This window comes from Paroedura picta, chromosome 15, assembly GCF_049243985.1.
Source record: "Paroedura picta isolate Pp20150507F chromosome 15, Ppicta_v3.0, whole genome shotgun sequence".
NCBI lineage: Eukaryota > Metazoa > Chordata > Lepidosauria > Squamata > Gekkonidae > Paroedura > Paroedura picta.
Genome location: NC_135383.1, coordinates 12,289,126 through 12,304,855, shown reverse-complemented (window position 1 = coordinate 12,304,855; position 15,730 = coordinate 12,289,126). Strand labels below are relative to the sequence as shown.

The 15,730-nt window shown below is 48.2% G+C and overlaps 1 protein-coding gene across 3 annotated transcripts; it reads left to right on the top strand.

The window, feature by feature from the left end:
- The first annotated feature begins 213 nt into the window (after positions 1-213).
- Positions 214-15,545, top strand: STYXL1 (serine/threonine/tyrosine interacting like 1). 3 transcript variants are annotated; one of them, XM_077311486.1, is made up of 10 exons: positions 214-359; positions 958-1,238; positions 5,642-5,703; positions 7,015-7,159; positions 7,362-7,418; positions 8,823-8,968; positions 12,029-12,174; positions 12,667-12,764; positions 14,266-14,375; positions 15,197-15,545. In XM_077311486.1, the coding sequence occupies exons 2-10, from the start codon at positions 1,136-1,138 to the stop codon at positions 15,326-15,328; spliced, it is 999 nt and encodes a 332-aa protein (XP_077167601.1). In that variant the 5' UTR covers positions 214-359; positions 958-1,135; the 3' UTR covers positions 15,329-15,545. The 3 variants fall into 3 exon arrangements, with proteins under 3 accessions (XP_077167601.1, XP_077167604.1, XP_077167602.1); XM_077311489.1 differs by lacking the exon at positions 214-359 and adding an exon at positions 398-684; XM_077311487.1 differs by lacking the exon at positions 214-359 and adding an exon at positions 398-733.
- The last annotated feature ends 185 nt before the right edge of the window (positions 15,546-15,730 follow it).

Sequence of the window (15,730 nt, the reverse complement as noted above, 5' to 3'; positions counted from 1 at the left end):
AAACTTGATTATTTATTCTGTCTTTTTTTCTTGGGACACTTCCTATACTCTCCCAACATTGCTAACGTCATTTCTTTTTAAAATTAAAACTAGTTGGATGGGTGTGTTCGGGATATTAAAAAAAAAATCTCGGTACGGTCAAAAGTGGACCTTGCTTCTCCGAACTCTCGCGATACCTTGTACATCTCTCCGCAAGGGCGCAAAATATCGCGAGAACTTGGGACCCGTTTCCAGCCGGTGTTCCCCAAAGTACCGCGAGCGCCCCCAAGTGTGGGAAGTCGCGCGTGACGTCAAGCCTTAGTTACCACGATGCAGCTGCCTTAGCAACGAGACCGTGCTGCAATTGGCGTGCAAAGGCGGTAAGGAAGACAAACGTCCCTTCCTCGCGAGGCGCGCGCGGGGACTCCGCGGCTTCCCAAATGGGGCGTGGCTAAGGTTGATTGTGGCGACAGCATCGGAACGCCGGGTGGCGTCACAGAGGACACTGGTTGCTATGGCGACCAGAATCTGGAACCGCACGTTCGAAGATAATGCCTGAAGGGAGGAATAGTTTCTATTTAATTCTGATTAATGACAATATATATTTGTAACTCGTTTATACTTTAAAAGCACCCAGGGTGCATGATTTCGTTGCAGTCCTTGCAACAGCCTTGTAAGGCAGGCCAGCATTGCAGTTCTTGCATGGTTTGTGCTGTTCGTGTGAAATTAATAACTCGGTGCCTGTAGTCCAAAGGTAGTCAAAAGGGTTTAATGAAGCAGGTTTAACCTAGTGGCTAGGCGAATAAGCTGCGCTCCTCCCTTATGTTCAGCACTGGCATCATAAGACTGACCTACTTGGCACCAGAGCTGTTGGGAGAACTACGGCAGATTTCATTTGCATGCAATCTTGTGGATGCGGGCATGGCAAGATAGGGCTCATTGTTGCTACTAATCAATGCTTTTTTCTTTTGTTTTCAGGCGGAACGAGAACCCCGGCAAATTTATTGCTGCGCGGCTTGTGGGGGTCTCGGTTTCCATTCTGCAGAATCAGATTGGGAAAGGAGGGCTTCCGTTCACGGTTCATTCCCACCCCACCGACACAGATTTGCCTGCTTGACGGTGCCCTGACGTTCAAAATACTTCTTCATCCAGCAAGATGGCAGGGGTGAAGCTGTGTGAACCAACCGAGCTATATAACATACTCAACCAGGCAATAAAACGTTCCAGGTTGACAGAGCCAAACTATTTATGTTTATTGGGTAAGTAACAAGCGGGCTCAAAGCGAGTGGTAGGTCTAACCCACCTCAGGGAGCTGTTAGGAAGATAAAATGGAAGATGGTGTTACAAGTTGCTTTCAGCCCCCCTTGGGGGAAAAGCCAAGTAGAAATGTCAAAATAAAAGTTAACAAACAGTAGTGGAGCGGAACAATTGTGGGATTCAAGCCAAGCATTAGAAGCATGATGCTGTAAACCTGTTTGAAAACAAATGGGTTGTAAAACTTATATGCATGGGAATTGTGGGAAAGGGAATGCCTGTTGTCCTGGCTGGACCCCCATCTACCTCCAAAAGTTCAGAATTCCCTCTCTCACAAGGCTTGTCGCTCCCCACTAAGAATCATTATTCTGTTCTACTCCAGAGTGGGTCTTCTCCCACCTTCCCCCGAGTAACCTGCTGCTTGTTCCAAAGCTCCTGGATGAAAATTGGAAGAGATTCATTGGCAAAGCATGCCACAGGACAGGGTGCTGGGATGAGAACTGCCCTTCCCCTTGTGGGCTTGCGTCAGCACAGGGAAAGAGAGGGAGGCAATCTTCCCATCTTGGTGCTGCAACTCCTGGTCCCGTGGTAAACATTGGGCTTATGAGGCTTTCCTGGTTCTAAGAGGTGCAGCAGGATGAAGGGGAAGGCAAGGCAGAGAAAGATCTGCTCGAACAAATCCTTTTGTGGACGTTTCTGCTGGAAATCCGCCCGTTTGAAAGAGGAAGTCGGCGGTGTGTGTCAAAATATGGATCTGCTGTTTGCTAGGCAGCAAGGCGGGGGCTTGTGCTGGCCAAGAACTGCCACGCCTTGAACTTTGCAGGCCTCTCGCCCAAACCCATCATACTTTTCGAATGTCAAATCATATGGAAACTGCCTGCTTTCTTACAGTTGCTGGCTTACGAGGGCAAATCACTTGTTGGATTTGCAAAGAAAAACATTCCTTGGAGGAACTACCACCTAAATCCTTGGAGGTCTCCCGTCCAAATACTGGCCAGCATCCGCCCTGCTTAGCTCCCAAGACTGGGCTTGCCTGGGCTATTAAACAGAATTCTGGACTTCTAAACAGAAGCAGTCTCATCACCAGTTGCAAAGCCTGGTTATTATTTTAAAATCTCAAAGTGGGTCAGACCTGTGGGGTAGCAGCCACATTGGCCTCACCCAGGTTGCAGCCTTGCCCATCCCATATTAATAGCTGCATTCCGTCTTACTAGGCACAGCTGTCTCCAAAGAATAAACACAACACACAATCCAAATATCTATCTGTCACATCAGGGTGGTGTGCACATTCTCAGACCTTCCAGCTGTCCGTATTTACCTGGGACCATCCCTGTTTTCGGAAGTCAATCAGTGCCCCTCTGGGTACCATTTTCTCTCTTTTTGGACGTGCCTTGTTGAAATTCCTCGTCATTCTTTGTGCTTTAGCCCTCTCCCCAGGCGCTCTAGAAGTGACATCTGTGAGCGGGTGGGTGGCTGCCTCTTGTCCCTAGTGCACTTCCACGTGTGTGCACACAAACAAACAGGTATCATTAAGAGGTGCACAGCCTGTCAACTTACACCCTGCAGCACCTGCGGTATGTTCCGATCTGTTGATAATGTACTGCAAGACAATTATGGTTTTGCCAAGCATATTAAAAAGGGGGGGGGGAAACGCCCATCTGGTTTTGAAATCGCTGGAAGAGGAAATAAATATGATGTATTAGAAGTCAGAGCAGAGGTTTGATTTCATTCGCTTAAGTTTTATTTATTAATTATATTTATATACCACCCTCCCCGAAGGCTTAGAGCCCCGCCTTTCTTCTCAACGAGGAGCCAAACAGGTTTGCGCTGTGGGAGACCATGGATTAATTTGGTAGGCAGTGGAAGGCTGCTGACGAAGACAGTGGCTTGCCCAAGGCCATGGAGTAACTTCCTAGCTGAAGTCCCATTTGAAGCAGCCCTTTTCGGGCAGCCCTGCACATTATACATAGAATCATAGAGTTGGAAGGGGCCATACAGGCCATCTAGTCCAACCCCCTGCTCTACGCAGGATCAGCCCTAAGCATCCTAAAGCATCCAAGAAAAGTATGTATCCAACCTTTGCTTGAAGACTGCCAGTGAGGGGGAGCTCACCACCTCCTTAGGCAGCCTATTCCACTGCTGAACTACTCTGACACTGAAAATCTTTTTCCTGATATCTAGCCTATATCGTTGTACTTGTAGTTTAAACCCATTACTGCATGTCCTTTCCTCTGCAGCCAGCGGGAACAGCATCCTGCCCTCCAAGTGACATCTTTTCAAATACTTAAAGAGGGCTATCATGTCCCCTCTTAACCTCCTTTTCTCCAGGCTGAACATTCCCAAGTCCTTCTACCTATCTTCATAGGGCTTGGTCCCTTGGCCCCAGACCATCTTCGTCGCTCTCCTCTGTACCCTTTCAATTTTCTATTTTATTATGGTTGATTCAGGAAGCCCCAATAGGACAGTTTCCTGCATCGATTACCATTAGTATGTATTTATTTACTGCACAACACGATGATGGATAGGCTGATTCTGTGAAGGTTCAAGGGGGTGGCAGGTTACGGTGGATGAGCGATAGGGTTGTGAGTGTCCTGCATAGTGTAGGGGGTTGGACTAGATGATCCAGGAGGTCCCTTCCAACTCTATGATGCTCCCCCTTGCTGAGGTCCAGGAGTTGCCCGTTGCGGGGGACTGATATGGTGACTGTGAGTTCCCGATTTTATCGGGGAGGATATCCTAGGACAGGAATAGTGACTTATCACCTGCGGGTAGGAATGCTCGGGAAAGAGCTGGGCTGACCCTGTCCTCTCCTACTCACATGTGTCAATCACTCTGTCAACTTGTCGATAATCCCGTGCAGGTGCTCAGACAATGCCATTTGTCGGCCCGCTGAGCTGGCTTCTTCCGCTACGGCCAAAACCTCAATGGTTTTGAACTCCATGCCAGAAATTCCTCAAATATATGTTGGAAGAGATCTGCTAGTGAACGATGAGGAACAGATTAGGCCAGGGGTAGTCAAACTGCGGCCCTCCAGATGTCCATGGACTACAATTCCCAGGAGCCCCTGCCAGCAAACGCTGGCAGGGGCTCCTGGGAATTGTAGTCCATGGACATCTGGAGGGCTGCAGTTTGACTACCCCTGGATTAGGCTTTCGTCTGGTCTGTCTTTATGTATTCATTACATTCTTTACTAAACGTGTGCGCAGTTATTTTCTTTTTTAAAAGTTTTCACACCAGTTCACCGCAATGCACCTAATTATTGGCTTGTATCCTGCAATCGGTTTCCTTTATTATTATTTTATATACTTATATATATATACCCTGCTTCCCCTCCCACTGGGGACCCAAAGCAGCTTCCGTAAGTCCCATCCCCCATTACATCCTCACAACAACCCTATAGGGTAGGTGAGGTTGAGGGAGGATCACAGGTCTGTGGTTGCCCAGCAAGCTTCCAGAAGCAGAGCTGGTAATTGAATCAGGGTTTCCCACACTCTGATTTGATGCTCTGGCTATTTTTCCAAACTGGCTTTCTGGAGGCAGTTGAACTTTCCAGATTGCAACAAAGGCAGTTTGGAAATTTCAGATGTTTTGCATGTGGTAGACCGGTTTTTGTACTAGTTATAGAGGACACCCAGTACTAGTATTCCACAGTATCCCATTGCCTACCAGTTAGTTTCCAAGCCCAGTACAAGAGATGCCACTTTCAGCTTTGAGATTTGTAAATGGCATGGGCCCACAGCAAAATCACATTGCTCCCCCCCCCCCCCCGCACTCAAAAGTCCAAAATCCGTCACATACACACCCCAAGTAAAAATGTGAACGGATATTTCACTGTTATACAAGCAAAAGGCTTTCTTTTGAGAGCCAGGATGTTGTAGTGGTTAAAGACTGTCGGGTTCTAATTGGGAGAACTGGGTTTGATTTCCTACTCCTCCTCATGCAGCCAGCTGGGTGACCTTGGGCTAGTCTCTGCCTCATCTACATCACAGTGTGTCTGCTGGAGGGAGGAGGTAAAAGTGTTTGTAAGTCTCTTTGAGACTACTTTGGGTAGGGAAAAGTGGGATATTAAAAATCAGCTCTTCTCTTACTTTTCACACCTCTTACCTTTAGTATAGTCCATTGTATGTGTATCTGCAGAATTTGCCTTTCTGGGCACGCCTTCTGGTTAGAGGTTCAAGACCTAGCAGTCCTGCTTGCTGACCATTCACGTTAAAAACAATTAAAAATCTTGATATAAGAGAGACTCGTCTGGTGCTACCAGCCTGGGACAAGAAGAGAAAAGGACTAAGAGAAATCAGGATGGGACTTAGATTCTGCCTAAGCACCTCCAGTTACATATCCTGGCTTCAGGGGATTGATCAGGTTACCTGCCTGCATTTTTTTTTTTTTGTATGCTATTCATTTTCAGATGCTCGTACTAAGCGGGAGTACTACGAAAGCCACGTGATAACAGCCCTAAGAGTGAAACAGGTACGTTGTGTTTTTGGACACGTTTGGACATCTATTTGTATTCTCTGTGGCTTGGCCAGGATCTCAGTGAAGCAATATGTGCTTTTCGGCTTAGCAGGCACTGCTGTGAGGATGAGGCTTGGGACTTGTGGGGTAGGAAAAGCAATCTGATCTATAACTCCATGGACAATTCCCCTGGGTGGACCTTGAAGCAACTAATCCATGTATCCAGTGCACGAGGAATAGCTTCTCTTTTGAGCCAGCTTGGAGTGGTGGATAAGAGAGAACAGGGCTTGAATCCCCACTCCTCCACTTGCAGCCAGCTGGGTGACTTTGGGCTCGTCCCAGTTCTCTCAGAGCTCTCTCAGCCTCCCCTAACTCAAGGGTTCTCTGTTGTGGGGAGAGGACGGGAAGGCGATTGTATGCTGCTTTGAGACTCTTTCGGGTAGTAAAAAGCAGGGTACAAAATAGCAGCTCTTCTTCCTTATTTCTATTTGCGAGAGGCCTTCTTAAATCTGTGATAGTTTGAGAGGCTAGAGTCATTGCTCTTCAGGTTTTAGCTTCCTACCCTTGATGTGGTCGTACATACGATGGCTTCAAGATGTTGGCGTTGCCGTATGTAAGGGGTTCATACATCCTCATCAGTAATGTTCAAGGGGGAAAAAAAGATGGAGAAACCCCCTGAAACCTATGGCAGATATTCCCAATTCTACAATTCATTAGATAGACTCCTCCAATTAACAACAGATTAAAGAAGGATGAAGGAGAGGGCAGAAGGAACTTCCACAACAATGCAAGCACAGAGCCTTGGAAATCTGCCATTCCCTAAAAGCTCTAATATTCAAAATAATTTTCATCCAGCAAAATGGCAGGGGTGATGCTGCATGAACCAACCGAACTATATAACAAACTCAATTGGGCAATGAAACATTAGAGGCTGACGGAATCAAACTACTTATGTTTAGTAGGTAAGGAATGGGCGGTCTCAAAGTGAATAGGAGGCCTAACCAACCTCACAGTTCTTCTGAAGAAAAAATTGAAGATGTTATAAGCCACTTTCAGTCCCCTTTGGCAAGAAAAGTCAAGGATTTCTTTTAATTCCATTCCCTAAAATGCACATAGCTTATTTTAACCTGTAGGGCCAGTTGAGTAGAGACGTATCACTGAAAAATTACTGCAAAATGGAAGATCTGTCAAGGCCCCTGTTTCACTAGGCTTCTGCTCTGTTATTTTATTTTGATTCTTTTATAGACCGCTTTCCCACCCAGTGAGGACCCAAAGTAGCTTAATATTCTACTTAATATTCTGTTTTCTTCTGTTTGCTCTTCAAAGAACTTGTTGGGCAAATACACACCTCCGGAGTCGATTGACTTGCAGTGTGTCCAATACTGTATCGTGTACGACGGCCGAACAGACTCCTTGGAAGCGGCTTTTGACATGGATTATGACTTACCGGAACTGGATGAAGAACTAAAAGGTATTCCTGCCTGCACCATCCTTATTGCTGTTCAGCGAGCTGACAGCTTCTACGTAACAGGCCTGGTTCACACAAGACGCCACAGGAAGCCAGTTCTCATTGAGGTGCTTCTCAGCGCCTTGCTAAGACAGAAAGGAGGTCTCCTCTAGCAGCAGGTCCTTCCAGCCAATTCCTAACAAATCTTTTCTCTCCCCTCCCACAGACTGCGAAGGGGATCCAGAAGCCCTGCTCCGAAAACGCAGACTGTCACCTAAGTTTAGTAAGTCGAGAGTTTTGTTTTGTTACTCTTCTGCCTGACCGCGAGTCCTTGCAGACTCTGTGGTCCGAGTCAGGTGTGACGTTTTGCCGCGTGTTGTGTCTGACTCGCCTTCCCCCCAACTCCCCTGCTCTCACAAACATGAGGTGCTGAGCGCTAAATTCCCAAGTGCACAAGGTTGGATTGGTTGGGACTGCAGCACCCCTAAGTAGGGAGAAGGGACTTTGTGACTGCTAATGACCTTGAGGGGTTCTAGTTGTCACAGTTATAGGGGGGACGGGAGGAGGTAGCCATGTAGTGGGGAGAGAGTGGCCCCTGGACCCTCAGTGTCTCATAGCATCCTATGACCAGCCTTCTGGCAATCAAGAGCTCTTCAGTCACTGCTAGCAGTGGAGGAGCTGAGAGAGATTCTGGATGCAGGGGCGACCATAATGCCTCTTCACCCTAGGTGTATCCCTCTACTGAGAGCCCGCTTGATGTAGTGGTTTAGTGTGGCAACCTCTAATCTGGAGAGCCAGGTTGGATTCCCCTCTCCTTTTCCACGTGCAGCCAGCAGGTGATCTTGGGCCAGTCACAGTTCCTCTCAGACCTCTCTCACCCTCACAGGGTGTCTGCTGTGAGGAGAGGAAGGACTGTAACCTGCTTTGGGACACATAAGCCCTGCTGGGTGACCTTGGGCCATTCACAGTTCTCTCAGAGCTCTCTCAGCCTCACCTACCTCACGAGGTGTCTTTTGTGAGGAGAGGAAGGATTGTAACCCGCTTTGGGACACATAAGCCCTGCTGGGTGACCTTGGGCCAGTCACAGTTCTCTCAGAGCTCTCTCAGCCTCACCTACCTCACGAGGTGTCTTTTGTGAGGAGAGGAAGGATTGTAACCCGCTTTGGGACACATAAGCCCTGCTGGGTGACCTTGGGCCAGTCACAGTTCTCTCAGAGCTCTCTCAGCCTCACCTACCTCACGAGGTGTCTTTTGTGAGGAGAGGAAGGATTGTAACCCGCTTTGGGACACATAAGCCCTGCTGGGTGACCTTGGGCCAGTCACAGTTCTCTCAGAGCTCTCTCAGCCTCACCTACCTCACGAGGTGTCTTTTGTGAGGAGAGGAAGGATTGTAACCCGCTTTGGGACACATAAGCCCTGCTGGGTGACCTTGGGCCAGTCACAGTTCTCTCAGAGCTCTCTCAGCCTCACCTACCTCACGAGGTGCCTGTTGTGAGGAGAGGAAAGGGAAGGCGATTCTAAGCCCCTTTGAGACTCCTTCAGGAAGTGAAAAGCAGGGCACAGAAATCGAGCTCTTCTTCTGTTTGCGGCTGTCTTTACTACAAACCTAGAGGAAAATAGCCCCGTCAGGGACGGTGCTGGCAAGGGGCCCCCATTGTAAGTGCCAATCATTTGCTTCCCCCTGTAGATGCCAAGCACGGGTCCGCCGCCCGCTGCGCCAGAGTCATACAGCGGTATAGCCGCTTCCCTGTCCAGGTCCTGAGAGGCGGGTACGAGATCTTCACCGCCAGTTACCATTTCCTGAGGTCCGAGAAGGTATTCTGGATGCCTCAGGTGAGAGGGAGATGATGTTACTTTCGTGTTTCAGTCAAACAAAGGGATGGGTTCAGTCTTTTGTCTTTCTTCTGCTGGGATAAGGATGAAATAGGAACAGCGATTGATTGGGGCGGAGACCAGAAATTAGGGACCGTCCGTGGTAAACGGGGGCAGTTGGCGCATAGGCGCTGTCCCCTCCGTGCCATCCTGGTTTCCCCAGCAGCTGAAGCCGATTCATGCACCGTCCCCCCCTCTCCACACTTCCTGAGCGACAGCCCTGCAATTTTAAAGCTGGGCAAGGCCGTCCGTAATAGAAATCGCGCTCAATTAATTGGCTGCTCTCGGTCCCAGCTTCTTTGATCACCACGCTCGAGTCGCTCTTAACGTGAAATAAAAATAGTTTACATTCCTCACACTGTTCGTTCTCACACCCTCAGGAGCAGATTGCTTATCTGCTTGAGGATGGCGCCACGCAAGAGGAGAAGGGGAAAGGAATCCGAATCTTGTGCCGGACCAGTTGAATTAAGCATGCAAACGAGCCTCCATGTGCTTGTGTTGCTTAAGGACCTGCTGCACTTACTCACGGGGCTGTGCGCCAACACCCTCTTCCCTCGTGGGGAGATTGCAGGAAAGTGGCAACTCTGGAGTAAGCTCAAACTGGCAAGATAAAAATCTGCTGCCAAACAGATTTGGCTTTTATAGCGACTTTTGAAGAACAGCCGAGGCCCAGCCTGGCGGGTAGGCTCTCGGAGAACCGGGTCCGAATCTCTACTTGCCGTGGAAGTGGGGCCAACCTGCCTCGCTGTTGTTGTGATGAGGATCAAGCGGAGGGACGGAAGGATGTTGCCAGCTGCTTTGGGTCTCTCTCCAGTGGTGAGAGGCGGGGTAAAGGTCTCCTAATGATGAAGAAAATTCCAACACAGCTGTTGGTGAATGAACTAATTTTAGACTATGGAGATTGTCTTCAAAGAAAGGAATTTGGGGGTGGGGGCAGATGGAAAGTGAGGCAGCAGAGCAAGAGACACTAAAAGATGCTTACGTGGTCTCGAGAAGGACTGTGGAATCCTTTCTTGTTGTGCGGAAGAAGAAGAGCTGGGTTTTTATACCCCGATTTTCACTACCCAGAGGAGTCCCAAAGCAGCTCACAAGCACCTTTCCCTTCCTCTCCCCACCACCCTGTGAGGTAGTGAGGCTGAGAGAGCTCTGAGAGAACTGCTCTGCAAGAGCAGCTCTGCGAGAACCGGGACTGGCCCAATGTCACCCAGCCGGCTGCATGCGCAGGAGGAGCGGGGGATCAAACCCGTGTCCCCAGATTAGAGTCTGCCGCTCTTAACTATGACGCCACACCGGCAGAGGCTGAGTGCAGATTTCCTGGTTTCCATATTGAGGGCCCGAGTTTCAGTCCCCTGCGGACTGGATTGGCAGGTGCTCCGAATGATCCTCTGTTGCACAAGGGTTGCTTCCAGCCCCAGAGAGCAGAACTGAACGATGTGGACCAAGGCCTGACGTGGCGCAGGGCCAGTTTCATATCTGCAAGGTGTATTTAAGACAGTGTTTCCCTTCAGGTGGATTCCTTTGAAAACCCGAATGACTGCCCTGGCTGTGCTGGAGGCTGTTTTGTGCTGATTCAAGTCACGCCCCCCCCCCCCCCCGGTCCTGTTTCTACTCTTCTGAGCAGCTCTTGGGGGTCTCGGGCAGAGAAAGGACTTTCACACCTTTGTTATCTGAGATTCTTTAACTGGATCGTAACATGGATTATTACTGCTCGGCCACACTACTTCCCAAGAAAAGGTTAAGCTAGAAAGGTCTTTATGACCCTTGGATGCTGTTATAGAATCAGGCTTTCTCAACCCTGGGGTTTCTTAATGGCCCAGGAAGAGTTTCCCGAATGGGTGGGATTTTAATATGTTTTAAAAATTTGTTAAACATTTATTGGGTGATATAATCATATATGACTATATCGGCCTGCCCCTCCCCTCCCAAAATGGCCAATGTCAGGCCTGCAGGGGGTGGGAAGGGGAGGGCCCCCAAGTGGCTCTGCTTCCCAATCACATTCTGCAGGTTCCTGCCACTTCTGGGGTTTCTCAAAGCCTGAAGAATGTTTCAGGGGTTTCTCAATGGTAAAAAGGTTGAGAAAGCCTCTACCTCCCTATAGTGTCCTCTGACCGGCAGTGGTTGTGAAGCAGTGGACCGTTCCCCCCGAGATCTGTGGTCTTAGGGTTCTGCAGCCGGAGATGAGCCTCAAACCTTCCACCATCGAAGCTTGAGTCTCGACCTTTGGCCGTCAACCCGTGCCCCTGAGCGGCAGCCCCTTTCCCCTGCTTTCTTGCTGTCGGGTCCATTTTATCAACTGACCAACTGGGCTGTAGCAGTCTAGGATAGCGATCCCCAACCTGTGGGCCGCGGATCACATGTGGTTCTTCGACAAATTGGAGGTGGGCCCTGAAAGACGCCTTCTCCCCCCCCCAGCCCTTTACTTCATCCCCCCTGGCCCTTTACAACACACTTCGGGTGTCATTGTCTCCCATCACTCCCAGATGGGACTGTCTCGTTGCAGAGAAACAAGCTCAGGGTTCCCGTTGATTTGTCATTGTCATGAGTTAACATTTCCATGAAAATAAAATGTTCCTGATGTTCATTGTTGTGGCGTGTCTGTATCTTATTTTGAAGGGATGTTTAAACATGACCATAGCCATCAGAGAGCATTAGGGCAGTGGTTGAGAGTAGAGGAGTAAACTACCCTGCCCCCACTGGGCCTCAGTAAAAAGTGTTGAGTGGTCCCCTGTGATAAAAAGGTTGGGGACCACTGGTCTAGGAGACCTCATGGTCTTAAACAATTACTTTAAAAAGATGCCAGGATGCCCTGGAACCACAATAAGCACCCTATAAGCACTTTCAGCCCGTTTGACTGCAACAGGGAAATGAAGCTCTCCTTTAAGGGACTTCCTAGCTTTCAAACGGATTGTACGCAAATCTTTAAATCCCTCCAACCCAACCCAGAATTTGAACCCTGATTGATTTGGCAGGCTCCTGATTTCAGAAGAGTGCCCTTCGCTGTACCTTTTGATTCTTTGACAGGAACTAGAAGAACTCCTGCCTTACCCGGTCGAGATCATTCCGAAAAAACTATACATGGGAGATTACAGGCAAGCGTGCAACCAGCAGATACAGAAGGATCTGAAAATTATCGCCCACATCAACATCTCCGAGGAGAAGGACCTACTGTGAGTTGCCCAGGAGCCCAGAAAAGTTACTCGCCCATACTAAAACTACGCTGTCTCACAGCAAAAGAGCCAGCTGCTGGAAACTTTTCTCCTGCGTGATGTGGTGCTTAAAGAGCAGGGCGAGAGCCAGGGGGCCTTGTGGTAACAAGCGAAGGACTCTGATCTGAAGAGACGGGTTTGATTCCCCGCTCCTCCACCTGCAACCTTGGGCTAGTCCCAGTTCTTATGAGCCGTTCTTGCAGAGCACTTCTCCGAGAGCTCTCTCTGCCCCACCTACCTCCCAGGGTGTCTGTTACGGGGAGAGGAAGGGTAGGTGATTGTAAGCTGCTTTGAGACTCTTTTGAGTAGTGAAAAGTGGGATATTAAAAAGCCCAGCTCTTCCAGTGCATACAAGGTTGTTTTAGCCATTGCTTGGTGTGGTTAAGAGCGTTGGTCAAGGCTTTCCAGGATTTCCCAAGCGCCTGAACAGATCTTCTCTTTGCTCCTGCCTAGCTTCCCAGAAGGTAGTGCGGACCTCCTTCACATACCAATTCCGGATTCTCCAGAGGCAGATATGTACCCCTACTTTGGAAAAATTTGCCACTTTGTTGGTGAGTAGATCAAAACTTTCTCCCTCCCGCAGTGTCCTAATTGCAGCGGGCAAGGGACACATATCCTTCAGAGAGGAGGATCTCATATCCCGGATTCACTGGCCACAGACGGCCCACAGATTGTTCCAATCTCTGTGGGGAGAGGAAAGGGAAGGCGACTGTAAGCCACTTTGAGACTCTTTCTGGTAGAGAAAAGCGGCTTGTAAGAACTAACTCTTCTTCTTCCAAGCGTGGAAGTCACAGGAGTGCAGTGGTTTTTCATAACGCTCCCGGCCAAAGGCCAGGCTGAATTTTGGATTGAGATCTGAGAGGTCGGGCAGCAGTAGAAGCTAGCAAGGCTCCCAAACTGGTTCGTTTACTGAGATCCCTGATCATCTCCATAATGCTTCCAGTCAATATCTGGGCGGATGACAGTCAAGATCTGAGAGATCTGGCAACCGTACAAGAAACTGGCTGGGCTCCCTGACTCCCTGGCTGAGGTCTTTTCTTTGGGGCTTAAATGTTCTGGAAGCGGCAGGCAACAGAGACTTGAAGCTGTTGTTTTGTACTAAATAGATGGATCAGCAAGCAACAAGGCAAGATGTTACCTGGATACAGATTAATAACCTAAGAGCTCAGCTAGATAAGCCAAAGGACTTTCTAAACCAGGATCCCGTTTCCACCCATGTCTAGCAGATGCTTCTAGGGATTAGCAAGTGACAAAGATCACTGCCTTATATCTTTCTTTGTTCCCCGGTAACTGTTATTCAGCGGTACCGCTGCCTCCGACCATGAAGATTCCTTTCCACCATCATGGCCAATTGCCACTGATAGGCGTTTCCTCCTCCATTAACTGGCTTTAGCCCTCTTTGAAAGTCATTAGGAAAAAGAGACCATTGCCAGAGTGTGCAGCAGCAGTTTCCACAAAAGGATCCTGCATTGCATGAAGGACTTTCTTTCATCTATGTTTGAAACTACTGCCCTCAGTCCTCACTGGGTGACCCAAAGTGAGAGAGTTATGGGAGAAGTAGCTAAGATGACCACGTCCACATTCTCTACATCAGGGATGGTCAAACTGCAGCTCTCCAGATCTCCATGGATTACAGTTACCATGAATCCCTGCTTGCAGGGGCTCATGGTAATTGTAGTCGATGGACTTCTGGAGAGCAGCAGTTTGGCCCTACATGAAGTTTATTAAAGCGTCCGAATTTGGTCAGCTCCCAGGCAGCCAAATTCCTTCCAGCTGCTTTGGGAACAGACTTGAATTCCCAAGACTGGCTCAGGCCTCCTCCTAACAGCTATTTACCATAGTACCCACACAGCGAACCTTCATGTTTAGAAGCAGCATCCTTTGAATACCAGTTACTGGGGGCAAATAAGCAGGCTGTAGCCCTTTTACTAACTTTTTTCTCCCAGTACTATGACTTTAAAACAGAACCCCCTCTCTTCCCAAAATCTGCTCCTTTCAAATTAGTATCCGAGCAATGTGGTAAAAGTTTTTTTCTTGTGTATCTCCCTCTAGATCGTCATGTGCCTAAAGGAGGAGTCCTGGTTTTCTCCGTCTTGGGGATAAGCAGGTGTAGTGCCGCAGTGATGGCCTACCTCATCCATTCGTGCAGTCTTTACTTAAAAGTAGGTGCATCTCCAGGGGAATGGGGTAAAGACAACTGTCCTTTTCTAGTTTATCGCTTGTCTCTAACCACTGTCAGGCATTCAGGGCAATGCCAAAAATCCAGAACCAGCAAGAACATGACAACACAGCTCATTGGAACAAAGTTTGAGTCCAGTGGCATTTTTAAGGCCAACGAAGCTTAAATTCTGGACATGAGCTTTCATGTGCATACACACTTTTTCAGATACATTGAATTTATTATATGGTCAAAGAGCAGAAAAATGATCATAATCTAGCAATCAAAAGTTTAAATCACAGGGCTAAAAATAAAGCAATTTAAAAACACTATTTATAGTATAATAAAACTATAGAATACATTTAAAATTAGTTGACTTAGCCCTGAATTCAGTATTGATTGACAGCTTTTTGCAGGCTATGGCCAAATACTTTGCTACTGGCACTGTAAATCTCAGGTATTCCTCTTCCAGTAATCTGGCATTTTCCAAGGTCAAGTGGCAGCTGTCAAGCAAAGGAGTAATTATCTTGCTATGAATGTCATAATATAACGGGCAGTAAAGGAGGACTTGGTCTCTACTTGCGACTTCACCAGTTCCACCAGTTCCTTTCAATAGGGACTTTTCTGTACTGTTCTTTTAGAACTGCAGAGGGAAGGGCATTGCATCTTGTAAGAATGAGGGCCTTTCTGTGGTTGCATAGCTTCAATAGAGAGATGTAAGCAGCCAGTCTGGATTTCACGGGAGAGAGGAAAGAGGGTGTCTGATGGAGAAACCATTATGGAGTTCCTCACAATCAAACCACGCTCTCTTGACTGCCTTTGCAGAACGCTTGGAGCTACGTCCAGAAGTGCAAAACGAACATGCGGCCAAACCGGGGGTTTGTGCAACAGCTATCAAAGTGGGAACATCGGATCTACATGTCAACTATCACTGACGTATCTGAGCCTTTTTACTGACCAAAGGCAGCTGGCAATGAAGGATTATGGGATGTGAATTGTAGGGGCAATGTTTTTTTCTTTTTTTGGGGGGGGGGTGCTTTTGGGAAGCTTTTTCATTTTCAGTCTCTTTACACCCTGTTTTATGATCTTGTCCTGCCGTGTTTATTTATCTGCACTGGAGGCGATATTGAGGCCTCCTGTGAGTTTCAGTGTGGAATAAATAGATGAGTTTGGATCCCTGCTGAATTTTTCCATTGGTGGGAAGGCACTTCTATCAGTTAAGTTTGAAATTCTCTCTCTCTCTCTCTCTCTCTCTCTTTCTCTTGTTCCTGGGGAGACACAGAACCATTTCTGGTAGCTCACACGGCTGTACTGGCAAGCAGAAAAGTTCCATTGATGGAAATCAATAACTTTAAGGGG

What these genes read in the sequence shown, in the direction of transcription:
- STYXL1 (XM_077311486.1), top strand. Translation starts at nt 1,136, where the DNA reads ATGGCAGGGGTGAAGCTGTGTGAACCAACCGAGCTATATAACATACTC. An exon ending in ACTGGATGAAGAACTAAAAG is followed by an intron (nt 7,160 to 7,361) that starts GTATTCCTGCCT and finishes CCCCTCCCACAG; the next exon opens with ACTGCGAAGGGGATCCAGAA. An exon ending in CAGACTGTCACCTAAGTTTA is followed by an intron (nt 7,419 to 8,822) that starts GTAAGTCGAGAG and finishes TTCCCCCTGTAG; the next exon opens with ATGCCAAGCACGGGTCCGCC.